The sequence below is a fragment of the Homarus americanus genome, unplaced genomic scaffold (genome assembly GCF_018991925.1).
Source record: "Homarus americanus isolate GMGI-L3 unplaced genomic scaffold, GMGI_Hamer_2.0 scaffold20465, whole genome shotgun sequence".
Taxonomy (NCBI): domain Eukaryota; kingdom Metazoa; phylum Arthropoda; class Malacostraca; order Decapoda; family Nephropidae; genus Homarus; species Homarus americanus.
Window position 1 is genome coordinate 10,697,634 of NW_024756914.1, and position 27,817 is coordinate 10,725,450.

The following is a 27,817-nucleotide window of genomic DNA, read 5'->3' on the forward strand; positions in this document are numbered from 1 at the left end:
CTGTAGTTAAGACTCACATTAAACCATCACCTACTGTAGTTAAGACTCACATTAAACAGTTTCTTAGCATGTGTTTTATCCATTTTGATGTTTAACTGCTTGAGTAAACTGCAACACTCATTAAAATTCAGAGAGCCATTGTTGTCCTTGTCAGCTTCCACAAACTGCTTCCGTAACCACCTGCGTAAACCAAAAAATAGTCAAATATTACATAGTTCACAATTTCACAACATTAAAATTGATGTACACAAACTAAAATGTAAATTTCACTTAATGTATTCTACTTTAGGCTAAGTGTAAAATATTTTCAAAATACAATAAAACTTGAATGTTATAAACCAAAGCAGAAATTTCCTCCTCCATTCTCTGCCAAGTACAAACACTCATCAATAAAATGTAACCTGTCTGCAAACCTTTCCTCAACTACTGTACTGAACACAACTTTCATCACAGGAAGTCTGTCACCTACTTTGTTAGCTTTTTCCATGGGATGTAAGGCAGCTCTAAAGTGGGTTGGTTAATGCATTCCCATGTATGATACTGAGGTCAACCAAGTGAGTGAGTGTGTGTGTGTGTGTGTATGTGTGTGTCTGACTGACTTATAACATACTCCCAGGAAGAATATTAACTTGACCACAAAATCCTAAAAAAAAAAAAAAAAAGTCTATACCTGCACTGATTTACACACATCTAAGAATAAGTATTATTTATTGTAGGTTATTGGTGGTGTTGACCTGGACCCGTAAACTTGGATTTAAAACCCGATTAACTTTTCTGCTGACACACACAACAGTATGTGAAAAAATTATGTATACCAGAAGTTATACAGATCTGTCGGGAGGTGGTCAGACAGTAGGTGTACAAGGCAGCACTCTGTACAGCAGGACACAGAGCTGCCTCTTCATGTGTCAGGAGCTTATTACACTTCTGGTCTTTTATGATCATGTTTCACTATGGTTACAACACACACACATATATATATATATTATTAATATCACACACATATAGTTACTTATTATTATTATTATTATTACACACACACACAACAGCACTGTAGTATTATTACAGTACTGTAGAGCATTGTCACAGAACATTCATGGTACAGTAGCTACAGCATGCTATCATAGCACAGTACAGTTAAAAACAAGTGTTTAATTACAATATGCCACAAAGACATTCACAACTAAATACTGTACACAAATAACATGGTTATGTGCCCAACACTGTACAGTACAGCAGTAACATCAACAACGATATTTGTTGTTTGGCACCACAGTCATGAGATCACAGCAGTGTCACTGTAGTAGCTCCAACAAAGAGCCTTTAACAATTATTTAATGTTTAATTACAGTAAGAAGCTGTGTAATAACATCAGCATGTACCTAATACATTAATAGCTTTACCTAAAAAATATTTTCTGGTGCAATTATAACATGAACTGAAAGCACTTAATCCTTCAAAGCCAACTGAGATACTAATACACTGTACTGTAGATAGGAGCAATACCCACAGTAACCTTAGGTAGCCACAACATCTCTCTCATTCCCTTTTCCTGGATACACCCCAAAAATGACGACACCTAACTGAAATTATATACTGTATACAGTAACTTAAGAGAGGTTTTACCGGTGTTTTAAACCCGTTCTGCAATACTTTGCCGAAGTGGTAAATCCTTACTAGATATCTGAACGTTTTACTGTCATGTTACTTACACATCATACTGCTTCTCTTCATGCAGTGACTTAACCGACTGTACTAGGTGAGACAGACCAGACACCCAGGCGTCCCTCTCATCCTCAGTCGCTGCAACCAAGTCCAGGACGTCTCTCCCACCAGGTCCATGAATTACTGAGAAACATTTGCTTTCTTCCAGTACTGGTTCTTCCCCTCCTAAGAGAAAAAAATATGGAAGCACAATTAAGAGTAATTTTTCACTTGACAAATGTAATAAAAAAACTAAAAATACTGTACAAAGAAAAGTAAGATTTGGACTTGATTAATGAGGTGCCATGAGTGTCTTGATTAATGAGGTGCCATGAGTGTCTTGATTAATGAGGTGCCATGAGTGTCTTAATTAATGAGGTGCCATGAGTGATTAATGAGGTGCCATGAGTGTCTTGATTAATGAGGTGCCATGAGTGTCTTGATTAATGAGGTGCCATGAGTGTCTTGATTAATGAGGTGCCATGTGAAGATTTATTAATGAGGTGCCATGAGTGTCTTGATTAATGAGGTGCCATGAGTGTGAACCTCTATAGAAGAATAATTTGTGAAGATTTAATCTAAACCATAAAAGTAAAAGGAGTAAATTACATTGTTATTAATTAATATAGCACAAAGCCTCTTTAGGATCACCTCCACTGTATATTCTTTCTTGTCTTTTTTCTCAACATCAGTTGAACATTTTAAGACCATCATTCCTACTCTCTCAACTTGAGGTAAGTGGACGACCACACAAACTGTTAAAGGCTTACCTGCTGTTTTGTCTTTCATCTTCTCTGTGTGACTACTGACTTTGTTGAATGTATCAGTCTTCCAGCCCTCACGCACTTCTGTAATCTCTAACAACGGAACTGTAACAACAGACAATCATTAGATAGGACTTCTTTCTAAGCATTATTTCAATGGAATTCAACCTCACTTAATTATTTAAAAATATAATGGAAAAGTATCATACTGGCCTTATAAAATTCATAAAACTTATTTAACAAAATATTTTACTTTCTTAATCCTTTTAGTTCCTATCTTTCCTTCCAATATTAATTTATATGATCAAAATAAGTGAGACAGTTAATTTTGTAAATACTGTAGCTACTGCACAATTTATCAAGTCGCATATTAATACCGTATCACGATTCTTAGAATGTGAGTAATGATAAATGAAAACCATTACTAAGATAAATTAATTATACCTGTACTGTATATTGAAAATTAAAATTTTTCTATAACTATCAAAGTGCTACCAAGGCACTGATATGTTTTCAATATATAAATGTATTATATTCTAGTACTGTACACATATCCTATATCTATATACTGTGCAGTACATATATACAAAATATGCAATATAATAAATTACATGTGTTATATACAGAAACTTACATATGAAATGACCAATTTATTTAAAAAAATTTGATTAGACTATTTCCAAAGATTAACGAGACAATTGTACCGATCTATTCTGGTTTAGTATGTACAGTCGTCAGTTTACAAAGTGGAATAATTCTGTAGTTACTTGTATCAGTTGGTAACTTATGAACTAAAGCAAATCCAGATTATAAGACTCTTGTAATATTCATTGCAGGAGGACAGTACTGTAGACTTAACAAATGATTAAATATTTATGACCGCAAATAAGTAATTGTAAAGTAAATCTTCCCTGCAACCATTATGAAAAGCTTCCCTAGAGACTTACGATTCCTCCTCTATGACAAGAGAAAAACCCCTCCATCAAAACCAGATTCAAGAAAGATAAAGAACATGCAAATATTTTATCTACACCCCAACAAATACTCTCAGCTACCAATACAATTTTAAAGTATGCAATATGTTGTCACCACATTTAGAATGGACAAACTATTAAGGATACTATAGTTCTACTCTATTACCATTTAGTCCCCAAATTATAAAATAGAGGATTTTTGCATATATAAGCCATTAGCATCAAAATGTTTTAGATTCAATGCTCATACAGGTACACCACCAATTTTCCAGGAACGGATGATCCGGCACCTCGTTTAGTTCAGACAAAATTACGAGAGGGCACTTGAAATTCCCACGACTACCAGACTAGCTTACTGGGCGACTTTTAGCTTAGTTTGCTTACATTTAACCCTAGATATGGCTTCTAAAAAAGGTGCAAGTGTCAGTGGTGGTATTTTAATTTTAATTTCTCGCAGTCCATGGTGCTTTAGACACACAGGAGGTGTATAATTAGTGGGTCAGAGGCGTACTGTATTGTTGAATTATTATTACTTGACCTCAGTTGGTCCAGCAAAATGGATAATTCGGCAAGGCTTCGGAACCAAGGGTGCCGGAAAATCGGTGATGGACCTGAAATAAAGCTGCAATGGTCTTAAAAAACTATTCATTCTCTAACAAGACAGCAAGTTTGGTTCCATCAGCTGCTGGGAGAAACAATACTTAATGAAGACCACAGAACTTATGCCAGTACTGTAATGGTTCTTTTCCTGGCTACACAAGGCCATCGGCTACAAAAACTTAAAAATCTTCTACCATACTGTACAGCATCTTAAGATTCTACATTCCTTCAAAAGCTCCATATTATCCCTCTTCCATATTATCCCTCTCACTTGCATCAGTCTCGGTTTTACTCCTGTTCCTCCCTTGTGTCCCAATTTTGCATACTTTAGGAATCGTAATTAATGTTATACTTGTAATTTTTATGGATGAATATTTGTCACTACAGAACCACTATATTTATGGAACAGTCAAGCAAATCTGCAGAATATTTCAGCAATAACAACCACAGCTGTTACCTTTACATAAACAAGTGTCAACATTATACTGTGGTTGGTAACCACATTTACCGAGAGACTACATGACCTACTGCAATTTAAATACTGCAAAATTTTTTTAAAATAAGCAACCGATGGATTATTCAAAATCTAAAATGGTTACTAATCATAAGTAGGATCCAATAAATCTCTGCAAAGATCAATGAATAGTAAATGTCTTCAGTTACCAAATTGCAAATCTTAATTGCACAAGTTGATTGTTCTAAAAATCATTTAACATGAAATACCATTGTTTTTACATGCATCTGAAGGAGAAATTTGACAAAGGTCATAAAGCTACATTCTGTCATGAAACAACAGCTTCCTCAACAGAGAGCACTGTCCTATATGCTATAGTACTGTACTACCATTACTGTACACAGTTTTTGGCCATAACCAAAATAATTATATTGAGATAAGCATGCAAGAACTTACTGTATCGTACAGTAAGCAAAATCATCCATGTTAAAAAGTAGAGCACTATGAACAGGACTGCTAATATATATGTATACAGCTCATCCCCGACTTATGACCTACTTGACTTATGTCCACCCACACTTACGACCTGCCTCAGTCGTACCAAAATTTGGTCAAATTACGTATTTTCGAGTCCCAAAGTCAATACACAGACAAAATTTTCATCTGTAATTCACTTTAAAATGGCTGGCAAGCTTAAAAGTGGGAGTTTTGTGGTGCTGAGAAGAAAAAGAGACACCCATTTTAGATTTTCTATGTATTATTTAAGCATTTCCGACTTATGACCATTTCGACTTACGACCTGGATGTCGGTTCCTAACCCCGTCGTAAGTCAGGGAGGAGCTGTATGTATGTGTATATATATATATCTTTTTTTTAGGGAAGACAACACCAACCAACAAAACCTAACCTAACCAAACTAAACCTATCCTAATACTGTCCATTAAGTTACATTTGGTTGGTTCATGTTGTCTAAAACAAATAATTTAACAGCCCCATTTGTAGTACTGTACTACAATATTTTAACACATCACGTCTTGCACGTTATATACAGCAGCAAAAGTCATTATTCCATAAACTCAGAAATCACCAGAAAAATCTAAGGCCTTAGAAGAAATGGTTGAGAGATTGATAAGCTCAAGAGACTAATGTGAGATTATTCTACAGTCACTAAAGGTTAGTATTGTACAGTACAGCTGTCTACCCAAGCATTAGTGTATATTCACAATTGCTTTACCTGCATTCTCTGGTCCATCGCTGCCTACAACACAGCAGAGACAAAAATATTATTAGAAATAGATAATGGTTACTAATGGAGCCATATCATCATAGTTTTAGTAATAAAAAGATTATTTCAAATTTTCATTCTGTTTACTTAATTATCCACAACTAAGGAGAGTAATGGGTACAATAAATACCTCTGAGGGTCAATAGAAATAAAGACCAAAAGGAAAATAAATTAAAAAAAAAGGATTGAACAGAACAAAAATTATACACTATACAATATTATTATCAAAGGAATAAAAATACTTTCTTAAAGGATATTATAATGTGTCGACTTTATTTCTAAACCTAATTTTATTTAAGATATTAAAAGGTCACCAATGAAGAAGTTGATCTTTGGTGATACAGTACTCTCAACAGTACTTTGAGTCAATCATAAAAAATAGTATAAGTTCCATGCATTTTTCTACACCTTGTATTATTTACTGAGCCATACAGTACTCCTACCTGCATCTTCCTCTCTACTTACTGTCTAAACTTTCTTAAAGTACTTGCCACTATTCCTTATACTGTACTGCTAACTACTGTACTGCTACCTCCCTACTAGTAGTCCAAGTACTGTTACACACTAGTTTATATCAAGAGAAATTCTTTATTTCCCCAGATAAGGCATTTGATAAAATTAATACTGGCTGTAAACATAACTACATAAGAGGCTAGATAACTAGATTAATAACTATATATTCACCTTCAAAAAGAGTAAAAATGTCCTCTGAAAATATTAACAGAGTATTATGATGAGAAAAATATATTAATACAGGATTCAAGAACTTAGATCCTTTTATAACTTTTTCACAATGATTAATTCTTCTCCTCCTGCACTACAGTACAGTAGAGTATTAAGGTTATCTCCCACAGGACTTAATTTCAGTACCCAGCTTCAAAGACTATAAAAACCAATAACAAACATTTGTTTTTTTCTTCTGGATGTTTCACTCTTACATATTGTGGCAAATATTTCATTGTGTTGTCTGGCATTTAATATTAGTCACACTTCTGGGGGATGTGACAATGAAGTAACTCATCAAAGGAATAAATGATAAAGGAAGAGATGTTTCTGTAATGTTGGTAACACTGTCATGGATCACTACAACATGCCATTACCCAGTGACAATATTCTATACCCCAAAACATTATTGTTTCTATCGCTCTATTCCAGCCACAAAATTCTACCAATCCACGCCTCTATGATAATGAAACTGGGATAAATTTGTCCCAAATTATTTCCCACAAACCTTGTTAAGTTACTCTAGATTTTAAATAATACTCATAAGTCTCCTGCATTAAATGACACACACACACACACACTGTTTACTATCTGATTGCGTGTTTGAATCCAGTTACTAAGTGGACTAAAACAAAGTTATTTCTTAAGCTCTAATTTGTGATTCATTTATTCGTCTCTATACTGTACATCTTATCAGTCTAGTGTATTCAAGTGTTGATGTATTTGTTTCATTTCTTGGCAATAGAAAAAGTAAACTTACAGGAAGATCAATTACTGTAAGGCACATAGTACAGTAATTACATGCAGCAGAATTGTTTGAGTAATAAGTTTATCAGCTGTACAGTAATGTTGACCAACTTAACAGTCTCCTCTCTTGTAAACCTTCACTGGATCTCCATGCATATTTAGTACAGTATGATCTATTTAGCTATCATTATAACTTTTCACTAGACTACTTTATTTTGAAATGGAGACAGAATGCAATAAGTTGTTCAATAAGAAGCATAAGGAAGGTTATCGTTCATTATGTTCACTGGTCACCATGCTGTGTATTGTAACCATGTATCCTTGTAATAACAAAATTGTTGGAAGCTCCATTAACATGCACTTCATAAATTAATATATCCAATACTTCTCCACAGAAAATTAAATTAAGAATAATGTTTTCTAAAATATAACTCCTCAACTGTCAAAATTAGTATAATAGGCTGGAATAAATATCCTCCTTACGATACAAAATAATATTTAGTGGGTTTTGTTCAACAAGTTAATTAAAAATACAGTATTAAGTATAGTACAGTTAATGTTTTGTTTACATAGTTAAATATAAATACTGTATGTTGCCTCATGATGAATTTAAGAGTTCACTTCATCTCAAATGATGGGAATACTGTACAGTGCTGTATATGGCTCATGATCAGAGCTTACTCACTACACAGAATAGTGTTGTACTGTATCTTGTTTTACAAATAGCTGTGAGGTGCTGCCGAGTCAACTAAATTTCCAACCATAACTTGATCTCTTTAATTCTAAAAGAGGGTGTTCCTTTACACATACAGTTTACTGTACTGTACTATACTATACTGTACTATACAGTACAGTAGGGTTCGGATATATCGCGACTTTATATAACAAAAATTTTATATCGCGACTACCAAAATTTTCCTATATAGAGAGATAATTTTTTTTTTCACGAGGGAAATCGTGCAGGAAATATTTCAAATGTACCGCCATGGCAAACAAATGAGTTATTTGCTCACCAGAGGCGCCACCGTGGCTGCTCACCCAAGCATTCACACTCGCCCGCTCAGTCTTTCTGAGAGACGAGTAAGCAGCCGACTCTGCTGCATATTACGACCTCTAAGGTGAGTGTAAATGGGTTGTTAGTGACGTGAAAAGTGAAGTGAAGATAATGGAAAAGATTTAACTGTAACTAATATTTTTGGTTTGTTGGTTTATGTAGGTGTGGGATTGTCAAGTGAGGGTGGCAGTGTGGCATCAGCTGCCGAGTCTGGTGTTTCTTGATACTGATATTGACATTGAAATATCCTGTTGTTCCCGAGTCTAGTGTTCACTGGTGCTTTACTTAGTAAGAAAATGAACTCGTTAAGTCAAGTTTAGTCACTTTTTTGGGGTTCCAGAACCTAACCCCATTTTCCCCATGGATTACATGAAATTATATACAGTGTATTGCGATTTAGTATATAGCGAACATCGTTGGACCCTATCTCGCGATATATCCCGACCCTACTGTACTTAAATTCCTTAAACAACTGTAGTTTAAAATAAGGAATAGATTTTGATTCATTTGACCACAACCACCTTAGCTAAGAAAGTTAAATACTGTACAGTACTTGTAGTTTTATCTTCCTATTAATTATATCAAGGAATAACTTAGCTTCCCAGTTTATGAGTAGTCCCTGTGTAACAAGTTTAACCCACTGATTCTAAATGAGGGATCAGGTCCTAAAATACCATTTCATGAGCAGGAGGGAGCTTACAACTTATTTCCTGACCACATGTGGAATGGAAGTGGCAAGATGTGAAGTGGGAAGTTCTCCTGAGATCCTGCTTTTGTATGGCTAAGGAAACTGTACTATATATTTACATTGTGATGACTGTACCCTGGAATTTACCAGAAATTCAATGACTTTTCTGATTTTATTGGTAACATCCTTATCAAAGCACAGGACTGTAGCAGTCCTTTCTTACTCATGAGATCAAAGTACTGTATGGTTAGACAAACTGCTGCTTGGGTAGCACTCAACTGTTATTTCCACAGTTTTAACAAGGCAGCTCTGTCTAGAGATTAGTGAGCTCTCTAAATCAGGAGTCATTTGCTTCCTTCTCAATCAAATTACAATATAAATTTTCAGACTTTAATGTTCCATTTTTATAATGATACATTGTAAAACATTTAACCCTATGTCCAGAGTGGTACTGGTGTATACTGTAGTAGGTAACCTAATACATTCTCTGACAGTACAGTACAGTCTGAAGCTCCTACAACTATAATTTTCTTAAATTCCAAAAAAAAAGAAATTAAAATCTTAATTTTTAATTTTTATTTTTAATCACAGCTCAATGAATGTCATGATTAGTTTACCAGTCATCATACAGTAGAAGCACAACAACAAACATTAGAGAAGCCACTCGACCAATACTGCATGAAGTATGAGGGACTGATACTGAGATCCTGTTTTATAACCAAGCATGGATCAGACAACTCATATACAGTAACAAGTCTTATGTTTGACAACTGAGGTTTCCACAACCCCAGACATGCGTAATGAACTAAAATTTCATAAGAAGTCTCTTTCTCAACAAAACTTTGGCACCTTAAAGATAGAAGTACTTGGAGGCAGAGGTTGTCAGTCAGGCTGGAAGCCGGGTCTTCACTGCTACACTTACAAACATGCGCTCTGTTCCACATGATCATCACTTCCAAAACACAATCACCCAATCAGTTCCTGCTCACCATGAGGAGGAAGGGGGGTGGGTTCTTAGTCACCATAACAGTTAAATTTGGGGTGTGTTACAGGAGAGTGGGGCCTGGACTGATCCCACAATGAACGTGAACACTACTGGGGGAGGAGTAACCCAAACTCGACTGAAGGTCATAACCTCACTGCACCTATTGAACAAAACAGTTCATAGTTAACTATTATATCCTTTGAATGACTCCAAGGTAAGTTATCCTTATAATTTTGGACTAACTGGGGGAATGATTACAGTACTACTCTGACAACAAATAGTGTACAGTACAACAGGTTTCCTTTTCCCCAAGAACCAAAGAAAGGCTAATATGTTACAGTAATCCCTCATGTACAAGTAACCAACCAAAACCCTGTTCTCTATAGAATCTAAATATATACTGTACTGTACAAGATTATGAAAATAAACTTAAAACATGAAAAGCGCATTACTGTGTTTAGGGCTTGGCAGCATTCATACCAAGTAAGTTCCACACCACACACAGGAACACTATTACAGGGAGCTGATTGTTCCCTGTCAAACTGAAATTACATTCACCACTGTATGGGGTTTCTCCAATCACCTGTTTTTCTCTTGAGAATCTCCTCACTTTCCTGTTGACTTCTTAATGTCTCAAGCTTCACCTTGTTTTTTGTTATTAGTGATCATACCTACACAGTTCATATTTCTGATGAAGCACTTACACTTCCTCCACTCAGTAGGGTTTATTGCTTAAAGCATCCAAGCTCTGTAGAAGTAGTCAGGAGGAGATCCAATGGGAATGATAAGGTTCATTACCTTATTCTTTTTAATTGACAACAAAACCCTGATTGCAATGCACATGCAAGTAAATGCAGCAGTAAAAACTCTCAACCTGCCTGCTGACTAACAATTTCAATTTACTTAAGGAGTTACATTTGTGTTTGGATAACAATAATAATTTCTGGCATTTAGTCCCAGTTACTCTTGTCGGGTTCTGGACACTTCAGTTATCAATCTAATTACTTCTTGATTGTACTAGAGTCACCTCATTTATGCAGAAGTTATAAAAAAAACACGGACAATAATACTGAATTAATTTATGTGGTTTAAGTTAAATTTGGCATAAAAAAATGAACTGGTCATATTGTGCAAAGAGCAACATACCTGCACCTCCACCCGGAGACCACCATTTCTTAGATTCTCCTACAAGGCACATGTTGTCCATATCAACTTTAAAATGCCGATGGAACCATTTGTTTACACCCCGAACCTTCCATAGAGTACTACCTTCATGGATTTTCTGTACAACTTCTTCCATGCTGCGGTTTCGAACAAGCACTTCTGTTGGAAGAAGAAAAACACTACAATATAGTAAATAATTTTTTATAACAATAATTCTTAATGTGGTTAAAACAGGATACTGTATAATGTGTTTTAGGGCATACAGTAATGGATCTGTTATCAAAGTCAGTGACATCCATACAAGTAGGACAGGCAGATGCTGGATGAACATTTATAACCAAGTTCCTAGAAAATCTATTGACTACTGCAGGACAAACTTTTACTTGCAAACAGGCAGACAGAAATCAATCACTACAATATCTGCCCTTAGTAAGAGAATAAAATAAATTGCAACAAAAACACCTTGTTGTGCATGACTTACAGCTTACAGTACTGTATGACTTAAAACATATGATAGTAGACTATAATGGGGTGAATGAAAACAAACCATTATTGAACTAGGTCAGATTTTAGCAGGAACTCATGAAGTTTGGAAAGATCAGTAGTTCACTGCTGTTGAGATCCAGCTTTATTCACCAGAGCGTGTGTACTACACATACTGTAGGTATCAGCCAACTAACTGCAAGATGATTATGTATCTGGCCAGCAGGTATTGTCAACATCCTCAACTTTCAGTACAGTACAGTATTTTGTAAATTTTCATAAATCTAAATTTCTAGAAAAATAAACAACCTGTTTTCTGAAAGAATTGGACACATAAAACAAAATTTCTTCTACAATGTGAAACTTGTATAGACGTAGAGTAGTTTTGAACATACAGTATATGCACTTAAAGCCAAAATATTAACTGTGCAAAGATTTATACAAGTTCTTTAATAACAGCACAGTATAAACCACTTCTTCATATGATATTAGGATCAGTTTTTAGAGCTGTCTATTAAAACGAATTCTATAATTATACAGTACATAATGTCTATAATTATACAGTACATAATGTCTATAATTATACAGTCCATAATGAGTCAGTGAATGGCAGCAGTCACAAGAAAAAGTATAATTTCATTTAAAGACCACTAACAAATGGGGTTAGGTTATGTTAGTTTGGGTTGGGTTAGGTAAGGTTTAGGTTAGGTTAGTTTTCAATGTTCCCAACCACAGACCTAACCAAAACACTTGTCTCTCTTAATGCACTTAATTTTTTCTTGTCTTCTTTTCTGGCATATTTTCCTGCATTTGATAAATCCTGTACTGTATCTCACTCACGAAAGAGACATTTCTACAGAATCAATAGACTACTGTACTTTATCAAGGCTTAAGGTAAATATTTATTTTTTACTTCTAAAACAGTTGTGGTCTGTATGTTCTAGAGAGCTTGCCACTTTATAGGTTGAAAAAATCATAAAAGAGACGAGTTTTCAAAAGTGAGAGATCTACACCTTTACCGAATACTGTATCTTATAGGTGAACAGAAATAAAGTTACAGGACAAAAGTCTCATGACTTGTACACATTGACAACACATTATATATATGATGGCATTGCACGTATGTAGGTTAGGTTAGGTTAGGTTTTTTCCGTGCCTTTTTTTTTCTTGGATTCATCTTGAAGGGACCAGATTATTGATTCAGACCAAAATTATATACTGCATTTCTTTTGGAGTGGATTATTCTTAAGACTTACCACCATATTTTGTAATAAATTACATATCATAATACTGTACTGTGGGAGACCAACCCCGGCAAAAGTCAACAGCACAACAGCTGTAAAAACCATAAAAAAAATAATCGGTGATTTACCCATACAATATTAAAGGTCTGTGATTTTCCTAAAACTACAAGTACGTTTAACATGTATTCAACCCTCATGAAATAGCCTAATCAATGTGCATTTAATACATCCCAATACATATACCCACAAATTTTGAGATAATTCCTACTAGGTACAGTATATACCACAGGCTCAACACGTCCCGTCCCCAGACATCCAAACAAACATCAGCTGAGACGGCGCGCGTCCGAAGGTCTTGTCCAACTTGTAAGTCAAACCATTTTTTTTTTCAGATAGGTACCTTGCTTACCATTTCTAAGACAATTTGATTTAATAAAAAACTAAAATAACTAACTAAACCCAACTAATTCTATTTCCAAATATATTTTTTTCAGCAACAAACATCTCATCTGATGAATAGATTGCAGAATACAGCCGCGCCCAGCCATTCTTGCTCCGGCCGGGCGCCTAGGTGTGTCACGCCAAGGAAGAGTATTTCCTGCACTTACATAGAGGAAGGTGCTAATGAATGATAACTACTAATTAAATAAAATTGTAAAGAAAATCTTCAAAACGACTGTTGAACCGAGCTCATTATGATTATGTCTGACTAGATTCCATATTAACTATAAAATGATCCATTCACCCCAAGGGATTTCTGTACATATTGAATGATCAGTTCAGGGGTTAAGTCAAACCTGATATGTCGGCAATTGTGTATCTATAACTATTCTAGACCAGACATGCTTCGCGAACCACCCGGAGAAGACGACCCACGAATATAAGGGATAATGTATAAAATAATGGAAACTGGGACAAAATGAAACCGTAGAAAAACTCACCAGAATATTCCCCATAGGAGATTCCCGCCAATGAAAGGACGGATGTAGCAGACTACTACTACTTTGCTGTCACTCAGAATCGAGTATAACGATCATCCAGCCGAGACAATGATACAAGTTATTAGGGATGTCACCCTTGTTAGTGAGCTCTGAGGTGACTCGAGAGGCCGATACGGGACCGGAAGAGTCGTCCACAGATGATGCACGTGTGGAGGGCTACATCTAGTGCGGGAGGGACGGCTGCGGTAGCGTCTTTCCGACGTTGGCGCTTGTCTGCCTCGGTATGCAGTCGGGCTAATTCAAAAGTATTGACACCTTCTTGTGTGGTGCTCCTCCAAGCGTTACGGTGTGGAGTAATGGTCTCCCAGGTGAGCGGGCAAATTATGGCACTTTTTTCAGGTTTGTCTTAGGACTATCCTTATACCTTTTCAGTTGCCCGCCAGCATAGTATACATACTGATTTATGTACTGTACAGCCCTGTAAATGTATTCAACGCATATCATTATGTCTAAATCAAATGTAAGTTTGTATATTTTCAGCCACCGACTGCAACTCTATTAATAAACCGTTTATTATTATTATTATTATTATTATTATTATTATTATTAACACAAGTGCACCCGTTAACCCCCCATAAACCACTTGATGATGAAGTTTCTATTGTTTAAAGACCTGTAATTACTCGAGATGTAAACTGATGTAAGAGCTTTGTTGCACGTTTGGTTAAAGTTTTATCACAACTGGTGGGATTATAGCTACACAAGGTGGCCTGCGTAAAGCCCCAAGTTAAATACAAGTCAATAATAATAATAATAATAATAATCGTGAAAAGCATGTACTGTATCAATAAGGTCATGCAAGCAAGTATTAGGTTGATTAAAGAATGGGCGGAAGGAATCTGCTGTTGCTAGCAAAGGCTTAAACAAAATTTATTAAATTCCACGAAAATTAGTTTTTCAAATCCTATTACCACCGTGTACTGTACCCTCTTATGCCATGTGCAGTTTATATTGACTGTAACAATAGCTCTCTAAATTATGAGTTAGGTTTGGTTAGGTCAAGTCAGATTTGGCAGAGTTTTGTGAGAGAACACGAGAGGTAAGATGATGGATGTGTGCGTGGAGCATGACCAACACCCTACCCACTAATCTTATCACGCAGGTCCAACATATTCCCTCACAGCCGCACGCCAACACACACAAATGAAACCCATGCAGTTTCTCTCAAATATTAATAAAAAAATTGTTCACCTAAGAGCGAGAGAGAGAGATGAAGTGTAAAATAAAATTGTAATTCTTGGAATATATCCCAACACACCAGCACCAACCATAATCAGTGTGGGGCTGCATGTTATTGCGCCGAAGCCGAGAAGAGGGCGACAAACACTCTCCATAAACAGATTCTAAACCTGATTCAGTTATCACTAAACAAATAATATAAGTTCAGGGGGCAACCCAATATCTCAAAAGCAATTTATAGTTCCGAAGCCAAAACCGGATAAACCGATAAGCGGAAAATAAAGGCGAGGTAAGTTTCCAGACTTCCTAGAGCTTGGCTTTACAATATACTGTACTACTACATTTTCATACGCATGGCATAATATTATTTGTTTTTATAACGAACTAATTTAAAGTTCGTGGTATGGTTGGGTGGATCAACGGAAAGGCCCAATATTTAACGCACTACCTTACAGCAACAGATGATAAGGGTTAAACACTATCAATAAAGCTATGAATGACAACTTCCCTAAGCCATGACATTAAGGGGTTATTCGTCGTAACATATAGCTGTGATGTAAGGATGAATTAAGAATAGGGCAAGTAAAAACAGCATTTAATAATCTAAAAGACCAATTGAAAAGGGACATTAACTTCATTTTAAGAAAAGGGCTGCTGCTGAAAGGTTACAGTATATATGGCAAAGACTGATGTATGGCTCAGAAGCGTGGACACTTACAGCAGACACCAGAAAGAGGTTGGGGGCCTTTGAAATGTGGTGTTAGGCTAATGCTAAGAATAAGCCTTACTGACAAGAAAACAAATGAAGTACTAAGATTAATTTTTTTTTAAGAAATACTTGACATGTACAGAAAAAGAAAATGGAGATAGGCTACTTTGTTCACATAATTAGTGATGATGGGATAATAAATATTAATGGGCAAAGTTTAGGGTAGGAGGACCAGGGGAAGGTAGAGACTGGGATGAAATTATTAACTCGGTCCCCAGAGAGATACAAAACTATAAGAGGATTGGCAAAAACAGACTGAGAACGTTTAGAGTGGAGGACTGTGGTCGCCAACCCTCAGATATGGCGACAGTACTCAGATTCGTGGTAAAGTGGGGAAACCTATGTGATTAAAACAAAACCGAGTCTGTTGTATTACTGTATACGTTTCTTCATGTAAACCTCTAAACCTCTCCATGTCCTAACATCAATTAATAAACCAAATTCTCAGAATTACAATTAAAATTAAAATAGCTAAGCCGCTCAACTGATGAAACACTATTGATAGCAAACATGCCGGGCGGCTGGTGGTGGCGAGTTATATTTCTTCTTACGCTACACCCACAAGTGACAAACAACAGGGTGTACCGCCTGGCATACAATACGTTGTTATGAAGGATTAACCTTACAACAATGATGAATCTCTACATGTACACTGCAACTACGAGTCAGTCGGGCAAAGCGAGTGATCAATATCCATATGTTGTTACTATGTTTGACTAGAAAAAATATCACAATGCTATCAAATAAAAATCAATTGAACTACATAAACAATATTGATATGACTTCTGTAAACTTTAAAAATATAAGTACAAACATCACAGAGTTATCAACGGAAACGGTTAAAGCGCAAAGTGACACAGGAAACTGTACAATACTATATTAAACCTAACGAGAACTCGGAGATAATTAGGATAACGAACACGATTACTCAACTAATTAAACGAGTCGGATCAAAATAATAATAAAAATAAATCCACTAAGGTCTGATGATTGGCGACTACGGTACACACCATCCTAGTCTACTTCTTCCCCTGTATCTCCTACCCTCAATTTAGACTATTAATATTTTTACCATTTTTCCTTCAGCCATAATTATATGAGTAAAGTACCTCAATTTCCTTAATCTAATATTTATAAAGTTTGTCTTGCTGTTCTAGCCAATCCCAGCACTTATTAGGTTTTGCTATCTGTATAACTTATCTTCAGTATTACCCTGTAATACATTTAAAAGACCTAACATCCTTGCTAAAAAATTAATAAAAACATGATATTATTATTATTATTTCCGCCACTTATCAGCATACTAGCCGTTTGGGCGCTCTATCCAGTGTCAGTACTTTTACTTTTATCCTCTCGCCACTGATCGACCCTATAGCTACTTGGTCTCCTGAATGTCTCTGAACTTGCTCCAGTGTTGGTCAAGCCTGGTCTTGAAACAGCTCACACTCGGTGCCGTCACAACACACTCTGGCAGGTTGTTCCAAGAGTTCACAATTCTCACTCCGAAAAAGTTTGCGCTCACACTTTTCTGGACTTGTGGCTTCTTCAACCTTGAGCTGTGACCCCTTGTGGACGGACGAACGTCAGCCAGCTCCAAGTAAGGACACTTGACTGAGTAGTGCCCTTTGAGATGTTTATATACTTCAATTAGGTCCCCCCTTGCCCGTCTGTGGTATAAGCTAGGCAATTGCCGGCGCTCTAATCTCTTGGATAACCGAGGTGCCGGCACCAGTCTGGTGGCTCTTTGGACGTTTTCAATCAACTGACAGTCCCTAGCACAAGGTAGGTAGATACCAGGTAGCGTCACTGCACCATCCCATTATTACTGCAAAGATTATCTATCACAAGACACCTTTTATTACTTTTTCACATACTTGGGAAAACAATAGCTCACGAAGGTGGTTATTTTACCATACTTATGTTGAAGCATATACGTATCACTGTGCGTGCTAATTAAAAATCAAGATCTAGGTGGTGTTATTAGTTAAAAGTCGATCATGTGATTCTGATGACAGAAATAGTATGTATGTATGTATGTATGTATGTATGTATGTGTGTTTGTACTAAAAAGACGAAAAACGTAAACAGTTATTATGTCTGTTAAATGTTATAACATGAAAATGTATCCAGATCAATAGTAACTCGTAAAGTTATTGCGATACCTGTGTGAAATATATAAATGCATTCTTCACACATCGAGTATTATTTACATTTTTAAGGATATGATATGGTTGTGTACGGTGACTCTTAAACCATCACACTTATTTTTGTATATCAATTGGAGTAAAATAAAACGTGTTTACTTATTTTCTGCACTAACAGTTGATGCTTCAGTCAGAACCAGTTGATGAAGTCAAGCAAGTTACCATACTGCTGGGAATAGCCAGAATGACAGAATAAAATTAAAATGGGAGGGAATGTATTGGATATTTTACAATTCGACCAGAGTTCCCGTTTTATTGTAAATTTCGTCAAACATTTTCTTATTGTATAATTTACATGGCAATATAAACTGTATATTACATATTATTTAATATATTAATAACATTTTATGCTAGTATATTTTGATTAGAGAAAGGATCTATACAGATAATAATACCACAATATTACAAACACATGAAGTGGCATAAGGGGCGTGGCTTAGCGATCTCGAGAGTAGAGTTGCCAATTAGTGATTTCCTATGGGCCTGCGTGAGGCTACCTGGTATCTACCTACCTTGTACCAGACGAGGTGACAGTACTCCAGGCGGAGCACCCTCGTTAACCTGCAAGATGAATTGCAGAGGAAAGGGGTGGGTGGGTGGGTGGAAAGACAGAATAATAGACAAAGGGGAAAATCTAGGGAATGTAGGGAAGGAGGAGGAGGAGCAGGAAAATAAGTCAGCACAGACTTGTTCTTGGTGGCGTGAGACCCACTCCCTTCCCCTACCCCCTGGCTGACACTGCCCTCTGGCTGACACTGCCCTCTGGCTGACATTTTCTATGCCATCCTAACTCCCTGACAGCCCACACTATTTGAGGCATACAGCATCGTCGTTTTAGGCTTGACCAACGAGGCTTTCTTTACAGTCAGGGACAACACTGCATGATGTACTGTACAGCTCAGGGTTACCGATGCTTGGAAAACATCCCATCGGGTAGAAGATCACCGTGTTAAATGCCCTCAGTGGACTCAACACACAACTAATAAAGACGATAAATAAAAAAACAAACAAACCACACACACACCCACACGTCCACCTGAGCAGCACTCTTCAAGCCTCTCATAGTTAACTCCTCCCCACAACACGAGAGCCACAGTCCCCCTCTGGCGGACACTCCTCAGAGAAAACTTAAGTTAATATTTGTTGTTAACCCTAATATAGGAAATAATGATATCCATACATTAACATATACCAAAACCAGAGTTTTTTTTTCCGTTTCAACATGGCTGATCGTTTCAAAGTTCAGGTAATTATAGAAACTTCTTCAGAAAAGGTTACACATACAGCGGTAACGTGCGCATCCCTCCTCTTGTGTTAATCCTGGACCGCGGGATACACAATGGGGGGGCGTGTTAGCGTAGCCAGACCTTACCAAACGTTGCAGGGTTCCTTATCGTTACCTACGTTCTTTTTCATCATTTGGGAGAAATATTTACCATGCGAGCCTCTGATATTCCTCATCCTGGACAGATATTCCCACCATATTTATCGACACACTGAACTCGGTCATTACAAAACTTAACACGCAAGACAACAGCTACAACATTCCTAAAACCTTTTCGTTGACATCTAGATAAATGACAAAAAACACAAACTAAAATGTACGGGAATACCTTGAGAGAATTTACAGGAACTTACTATGACTCGTGAAAGTTGTCAAAACACATTTGGTTAACAGTCGACTTTTAATCCTGTTCTGGGAAAAGCCCACACTAAGAATAAGCTTTTCTAAGTAACCAAGAAAGATAATGGAACACCCATATTTAGGGTGTAGGTGGGACATGGTAGACCCAGGTGGTCACAGATTCCGGCCGTACCCACTGCTTCTTGTCACTGTTGAGAATAATGCTTCAGTACTCCCGTAATATCACCTTTGACCTGTATATATGTTAGGTTAGGTTAGGTACCATCGCTTTAAACAGTGATGAATGATAGTCGCATCAAAAATAGTGTTGTGCGCAAGTTGGAGTGTGTTTTGTAGTGATATGAAGGTAAACAAGAAATACACCAACAAATGTTTTTTTTTCCTTTCAAAATAAATAATTGTTAATTATTGTTGCATTATTATTTTATTACTATTATTATTGGCTATTATTTTATTATAATTATTATTGTAAATATCGTTATTATTATTATTATTATCGCTATTCCTATTACGATTTTTATTACTATTATTACTGCTATTACTATCATTATTATGATTATTATTATTGTCATTACTATTATTACTATCATTATTAGTACATCAACGGAAATATGACAGACGGCGCCCTGACGCGGTGAGTCAAGCTCTGAGAAACCAACATGACGCAGCACTAAATGTAACGATTCACTAGTAACAAGATTACGATAAACTAAACTGAAACATGAATCAATAAATACTATGTTCAGTACGGCAAAACCCAGCATATATAGATAAAATAATATATAAAGCAGAATTATTATAAAAATTCCTTAACTTCAAGTCACAGAAGACGCTAAAAATAGTCAAACGAAAACTAAAAAAAAAATGGTAATAAATTTCTTACAACAAAACATAAATAAATCAAAAGTAATTCACCAGTATACAAATTCCGACAATTTATTTAGAGACGCATAAATTTGTGGTTGGCGGGATGGTGTGTGAGGGAGGGAGGGAGGAGGGCCGGTAGCCACAAGTCACAACTCCCCTTTAAGACAAATCTCCACCCCCTCCCCCTACACCACCCACTGCATGAGTCTCCTTCCTCGTAGCTCAAAATTGTTCTTCTTAGTGTGTGGCCCTTCTCGGCGTGTGACCCCATGTGTGTGTGTGTAGCCCCCTTGTATGTGTTGACCCCATATGTGTGTAGCCCCTAGGTGTGTAGCCCCATGTGTAGACCCCTGGGTGTGTAGCCCCCATATGTGTGTGTAGCCCCCATATGTGTGTGTAGCCCCCATGTGTGTGTAGCCCCCTTGTGTGTGTGTAGCCCCCTGGCCACCACGTGTTCTCAACTGCTGCTCGTCACACAAACATACAGACAGCTTCACAAACTACCGCCTCTAGTACAAAACACACACACACACACACACACACACACACACACACACACACACGTACGTACGTACGTACTGCTGACACTAAAATAACTATGGTGTTAAATTAAAATAAATAGTCACTGTTCACGTGAAGTTTAGACACCCCAGTTAAATGTTACGTGACCATTATATCCTTGCGCTATCTGGGGATAAGATTAGGGTGTCTGATCCTCAGGTGAAATAAGCTGGGATGCCTGTTTTTTCACGTGATTCGAAAATTAGAACATTTCTTATTGTGGTTACTTACAGTTGTCAATAAAAGCACTCGCTGCCCCCCGTCAATCTTGCTAGCTGTCAGGGAGTTAATGTATCGGACATCAATGTGACGTGACTACAGGTTCTATATTATCCTTGACGGGTGAGCCTGATTATATGCATCAAGCTTTTATCCGTTACTGTGGCACTAAGAATGTATAATCACACGACAACAAAGTCTTCCAGATAACACAAAATTAGTTAATGATATTCAGAGGAAAGAAACTGTCAACTAACGTAACACAAGACCAAGTTCAGCCACATATGTACAGTGTGATGTCGGCTGATCTAATCTTCAGCAACACAACATCAGTGGTATATCATCGGCCCAGAAAATAACAGGATGATTAGTGAACTTTTTAAACAAGGCATGACAATGATTTAAGACTTACTGGAATGAAAAAATGAAGGTGTAAGCTAAGTCAAATTAATAGTAGTTTTGTTATAGATTTTTTCAACCAATTAACAAATGTACAAAATTTTAGAGTAAGATCAACAGTCTTTAAAAGGAAAATTAACAAGTTTACTCCACAGTTTGCAGACTTTCGTGCTTGTGGGTGCAACAGCCGTAGCAGACTGGTTGTGACCGAACAAAGTACTGTACCTATTGTGTGGGTCTGGCACTGATTTTATCCTTCCTGAAACTACTAACTTCTTCCCCTAAGTCGAGTTCCTAAAGGTTTTCCTTGAAATTCCAGCATTCATCTAACCTGCTGGTAAAAGAGCATAGTAAAACCGAATGTGGGTGCGGCACTAGCGCCTGGCATGCCCGTCCGCTGGGTGGTGGGTGGGAGGGGGGCGGGATGGGACAGGTTTTATGGGCGTGGAGGTGGCCGAGTCCTTGGCTACACCCTCCGTCTGAGAGCCTCCCACTCATCCTCCAGGTTCGTATAAATCACAAAACATTCATAACATTGTCTAACGGCTCAACTTATAAACAATCCATATTACTCTTGTCCCAGTTCAAAATCTGTGCACTTGCAAAGGAAGTTGATTCACTGCACCTGCATTCCTGACCGAACAATCCACAAGGAAGCATCCGTACCAGCTCATGATTATCTAACCGACCATGCAAGTATACACGGCACAAGGTAACACTGTCTCAACACTTGTATACTTGTGAACTTAGGCACCTGAACTTTATAAGCAGTCAACACATCACTGAATACCACCAAGCGAGGGATACTATGACCCCTCCCTCGGCCCATACATCACCGAGGACGTGGCACTATGTCAGGGCTTACCAACACAGCCAAAAGATTCCGAAGTGAGAGAGCCAACCAAACCCTCCATCCTCTAGAACTGTCGCTCTTACACTGAAGATGATCCGGACGGGCAACCACAGCGTCGCCATGCACTGCCGCCACTACCGCCTCTCACGCGAGACGCCGACTCGTGTGTGGGCGGTTTCTCTCGTGTGTGTGTGTGTGTGTGTGTGTGTGTGTGTACTACGAGACTACTTACGAGTATTACGGGTGTGCGCCTATGTCCGCTACGAGTGTTGTGTGTACTTCTGCTAAGAAGGGTGTGTTCACCTGTTACATGGTGCTGTGTTCACCTGTTACATGGTGCTGCGTTCACCTGTTACATGGTGCTGCGTTCACCTGTTACATGGTGCTGCGTTCACCTGTTACATGGTGCTGCGTTCACCTGTTACATGGTGCTGCGTTCACCTGTTAATGGTGCTGCGTTCACCTGTTACATGGTGCGCTGTTACATGGTTCACCTGTTACATGGTGCTGCGTTCACCTGTTACATGGTGCTGCGTTCACCTGTTACATGGTGCTGCGTTCACAAGTGCTGCGTTCAATGGTGCTGCGTTCACCTGTGGTGCTGCGTTCACCGTACATGGTGCTGCGTTCACCGTTCATGGTGCTGCGTTCACATGGTGCTGCGTTCACCTGTCTGCTGTTTGCTGCTGCACACCTGTTACATGGTGCTGCGTTCACCTGTTACATGGTGCTGCGTTCACCTGTTACATGGTGCTGCGTTCACCCATGGTGCTGCGTTCACCTGTTACACACCTGTTACATGGTGCTGCGTTCACCCTGCGTTCACCTGTTACATGGTGCTGCGTTCTGTTACCTGCGTTACCTGTTATGGTGCTGCGTTCACCTGTTACATGGTGCTGCGTTCACCTGTTACATGGTGCTGTTCACCTGTTACATGGTGCTGCGTTCACCTGTTACATGGTGCGGTGCTGCGTTCACCTGTTACATGGTGCTGCGTTTCACCTGTTACATGGTGCTGCGTTCACCTGTTACATGGTAGTTACTGCGTTCACCTGTTACATGGTGCTGCGTTCACCTGTTACATGGTGCTGCGTTCACCTGTTACATGGTGCTGCGTTCACCTGTTACATGGTGCTGCGTTCACCTGTTACATGGTGCTGCGTTCACCTGTTACATGGTGCTGCGTTCACCTGTTACATGGTGCTGCGTTCACCTGTTACATGGTGCTGCGTTCACCTGTTACATGGTGCTGTGTTCACCTGTTACATGGTGCTGTGTTCACCTGTTACATGGTGCTGTGTTTACATTTAAAGGGTTTGTGTGCCGTGTGAGTGGCTTGTGTACGCCTCACAGCCATCTATGTATACCTGCGAGGGTTGAGCGTTTGGGAGATACGTTTATTAGGTGATAAAGGTGTGAAGAGGAATATTTATATTGGGCCGAAGTGTTTTAGGAAAGCTATCAAAAGGTACACAGGTGACAAAGGCTCTTAACTTGTTTCCCCTTGATATTAAATTGACAAACTTTTAAAATAATGAACTAACAAAGTCCAGGTTTAATTTACACCACACGTAAATAAACAAACTGGATAAAATAGTCAATAACTGGAAGTATCACATAGAACCAATACTGTAAATAATGTGAAGCCTTCGATCCACTATTACAGAAACCTAACACGAGTCCCTTGTGGCCGGAAGACAACAACACTGTCAATTGACCAGACTTGCCTCTGCCGGCCTCAAGCCCCGCAATTCTGCACCAACCTAATTGAGGACGGGGTGGGGCCACCACGCCCAACCATCCACAAGTTTACTGTGCCACGGTTTACACGAACTCGACTGGGCATAGTTACTACCCGAATGCTCGTATACTAAAATATTACCACTAGGCTGAAAGTAGGCAAATGTTCGTCTGGCGTAGCTTGAATAAAGGTGTTGAGTGACGTGTTGAAGGATGTAACATGTTGCCCACCTGCTGAAAATGGACCAAAACTTTCCTTCCTTATCCACACACGGTGCAAGTGGGAGACACTCCAGGTGAACTTTATGATCTAGCGGTGTTGTCCCTTCAGTGACCTAAAGTTTAGGAGAACTTAAGAGAAGCACCTGAAACACCCTCAGTGTTTCAGATGACGGGAGACCTTTGAAGTCTTGACCATCACGGGTGAAGTCCGAGTTACAACTGAAGAGATTAATGGTCCGGGTTTACACTCTTACTTTATGGTGGTATTAAACGAGTTACAGGTGTTGTATGACTAACCAATCTTGGCTCTGCCTTGGTTAGGTTAGGCTAGGCTAGGCGAGGTTTAGGTACCCAGTCACATTAAGGTGGACTAAGGGTGCCCCGGGCGTGAACCAATGGACCCTATAAGAGGAGTCGAGCGCTGTTCCCACTCTGCTTCACTATAAGGAGTGTTTGGTAGAGCCTTACAGGCGCCTAAACCCCGGTTGTTGAGGCTGAGACGCGTGGCTATTAAAGTGACCATTAGCCCAACTCAATCCAACCTAACCTAACCCTGAGCCACACACCATGACTCCTAGACGTATTGTTCCCACCCTGAGCCACACACCATGACTCCTAGACGTATTGTTCCCACCCTGAGCCACACCATGACTCCTAGACGTATTGTTCCCACCCTGAGCCACACACCATGACTCCTAGACGTATTGTTCCCACCCTGAGCCACACACCATGACTCCTAGACGTATTGTTCCCACCCTGAGCCACACCATGACTCCTAGACGTATTGTTCCCACCCCTGAGCCACACACCATGACTCCTAGACGTATTGTTCCCACCCTGAGCCACACCATGACGCCTAGACATATTGTTCCCACCCCCGACCCGCACCCTCATGACTCCTACACATATTGTTCCCACCTTGAGCCACACCACCATGACTCCTAGACGTATAGTTCCCACCCTCAGCCACACCATGACTCCTAGACGTATTGTTCCACCCTGAGCCACACACCATGACTCCTAGACGTATTGTTCCCACCCTGAGCCACACACCATTACTCCTAGACGTATTGTTCCCAACCCTGAGCCACACCTCATGGCGCCTAGACATATTGTTCCCACCCCTGACCCGCACCCTCATGACTCCTACACATATTGTTCCCACCTTGAGCCACACCACCATGACTCCTAGACGTATTGTTCCCACCCTGAGCCACACCATGACTCCTAGACGTATTGTTCCCACCCTGAGCCACACACCATTACTCCTAGACGTATTGTTCCCACCCTGAGCCACACCCCTCATGGCGCCTAGACATATTGTCCCACCCTGACCCGCACCCTCATGACTCCTACACATATTGTTCCCAACCTGAGCCACACCATGACTCCTAGACGTATTGTTCCCCACCCTGAGCCACACCATGACTCCTAGACGTATTGTTCCCACCCTGAGCCACACACCATGACTCCTAGACGTATTGTTCCCAACCCTGACTCCTAGACGTATTGTTCTCACCCTGACTCCTAGACGTATTGTTCCCACCCTGAGCCACACACCATGACTCCTAGACATATTGTTCCCCACACTGAGCCACACCCTGACTCCTAGACATTGTTCCCACTGAGCCACACCCCTGACTCCTAGACGATTGTTCCCACCTGACTCCTAGACATATTGTTCCCCACCCTGAGCCACACACCATGACTCCTAGACATATATTGTTCCCACCCTGAGCCACACACCATGACTCCTAGACGTATTGTTCCCACCCTGGCCACACCATGACTCCTAGACGTATTGTTCCCACCCTGAGCCACACACCATGACTCCAGACGTATTGTTCCCACCCTGAGCCACACCCTCATGACGCCTAGACATATTGTTCCCACCCCGATCCGCACCCTCATGACTCCTACACATATTGTTCCCACCTTGAGCCACACCACCATGACTCCTAGACGTATTGTTCCCACCCTGAGCCACACACCATTACTCCTAGACGTATTGTTCCCAACCTAAGCCACACCATGACTCCTAGACGTATTGTTCCCACCCTGAGCCACACCATGACTCCTAGACGTATTGTTCCCACCCTGACTCCTAGACGTATTGTTCCCACCCTGAGCCACCATGACTCTAGACATATTGTTCCCACACTGAGCTACACCCCGACTCCTAGACATTGTTCCCACTCTGAGCCACACCCACCATGACTCCTAGACATATTGTTCCCACTCTGAGCTACACCCCGACTCCTAGACATTGTTCCCACCCTGAGCCACACCCCCTGACTCCTAGACATATTGTTCCCACCCTGAGCCACACCCACCATGACTCCTACAGTAGACATATTGTTCACTCTGAGCCACCCCGACTCCTAGACATTGTTCCCACACTGAGCCACACCCACCTGACTCCTAGACATATTGTTGCCACACCCCTGACTCCTAGACATATTGTTCCCACCCTGAGCCACACCCACCATGACTCCTAGACATATTGTTCCCACCCTGAGCCACACCCACCCCTGACTCCTAGACATAATGTTCCCACCCCTGAGCCACACCCACCTGACTCCTAGACATATTGTTCCCACCCTGAGCCACACCCACCATGACTCCTAGACATATTGTTCCCACCCTGAGCCACACTCCTGACTCCTAGACATATTGTTCCCACCCTGAGCCACACCCCCTGACTCCTAGACATATTGTTCCCACTCTGAGCCACACCCACCATGACTCCTCGACATTGTTCCCACCCTGAGCCACACACCATTACTCCTAGACGTATTGTTCCCACCCTGAGCCACACCCTCATGGCGCCTAGACATATTGTCCCCACCCCGACCCGCACCCTCATGACTCCTACACATATTGTTCCCACCTTGAGCCACACCACCATGACTCCTAGACGTATAGTTCCCACCCTCAGCCACACCATGACTCCTAGACGTATTGTTCCCACCCTGAGCCACACACCATGACTCCTAGACATATTGTTCCCACTCTGAGCCACACCCACCATGACTCCTAGACATTGTTCCCACTCTGAGCCACACCCACCATGACTCCTAGACATTGTTCCCACTCTGAGCCACACCCCTGACTCCCGGAATTCTTTATCAATTACTAAAGTTGTCAATGGCTGTCTCAACCTTAACGACCAAACTATAAACTGAAAACTACGGCACTTTTGATGTACCGTCGTAACTTTTAAGCCAGTAGGAGAAAAAAGTATTACGGTAGAAGTACTGTATAGTGTTCCGTGTGTCGACGTACTGTG

At 39.6% G+C, this 27,817-nt stretch overlaps 1 protein-coding gene across 13 annotated transcripts in view; it reads right to left on the reverse strand.

The window, feature by feature from the left end:
- Positions 1–27,817, reverse strand: part of LOC121857175 (1-phosphatidylinositol 4,5-bisphosphate phosphodiesterase eta-2-like) — a 163,423-nt gene that overhangs the window by 55,649 nt on the left and 79,957 nt on the right. For 9 of the 13 annotated variants that reach the window (XM_042353105.1, XM_042353099.1, XM_042353096.1 and 6 more), the window contains 5 exons: positions 11,125–11,301; positions 5,731–5,754; positions 2,475–2,573; positions 1,713–1,890; positions 51–180 (listed from right to left, as the gene is read on the reverse strand). In XM_042353105.1, the coding sequence (XP_042209039.1) occupies positions 51–180; positions 1,713–1,890; positions 2,475–2,573; positions 5,731–5,754; positions 11,125–11,301 (608 nt within the window). Of the gene's footprint in view, positions 1–50; positions 181–1,712; positions 1,891–2,474; positions 2,574–5,730; positions 5,755–11,124; positions 11,302–11,689; positions 11,846–13,116; positions 13,194–22,578; positions 22,716–27,817 lie in introns of those variants that run through there. The other 4 variants (XM_042353106.1, XM_042353109.1, XM_042353108.1 and 1 more) reach the window with 4 other exon arrangements.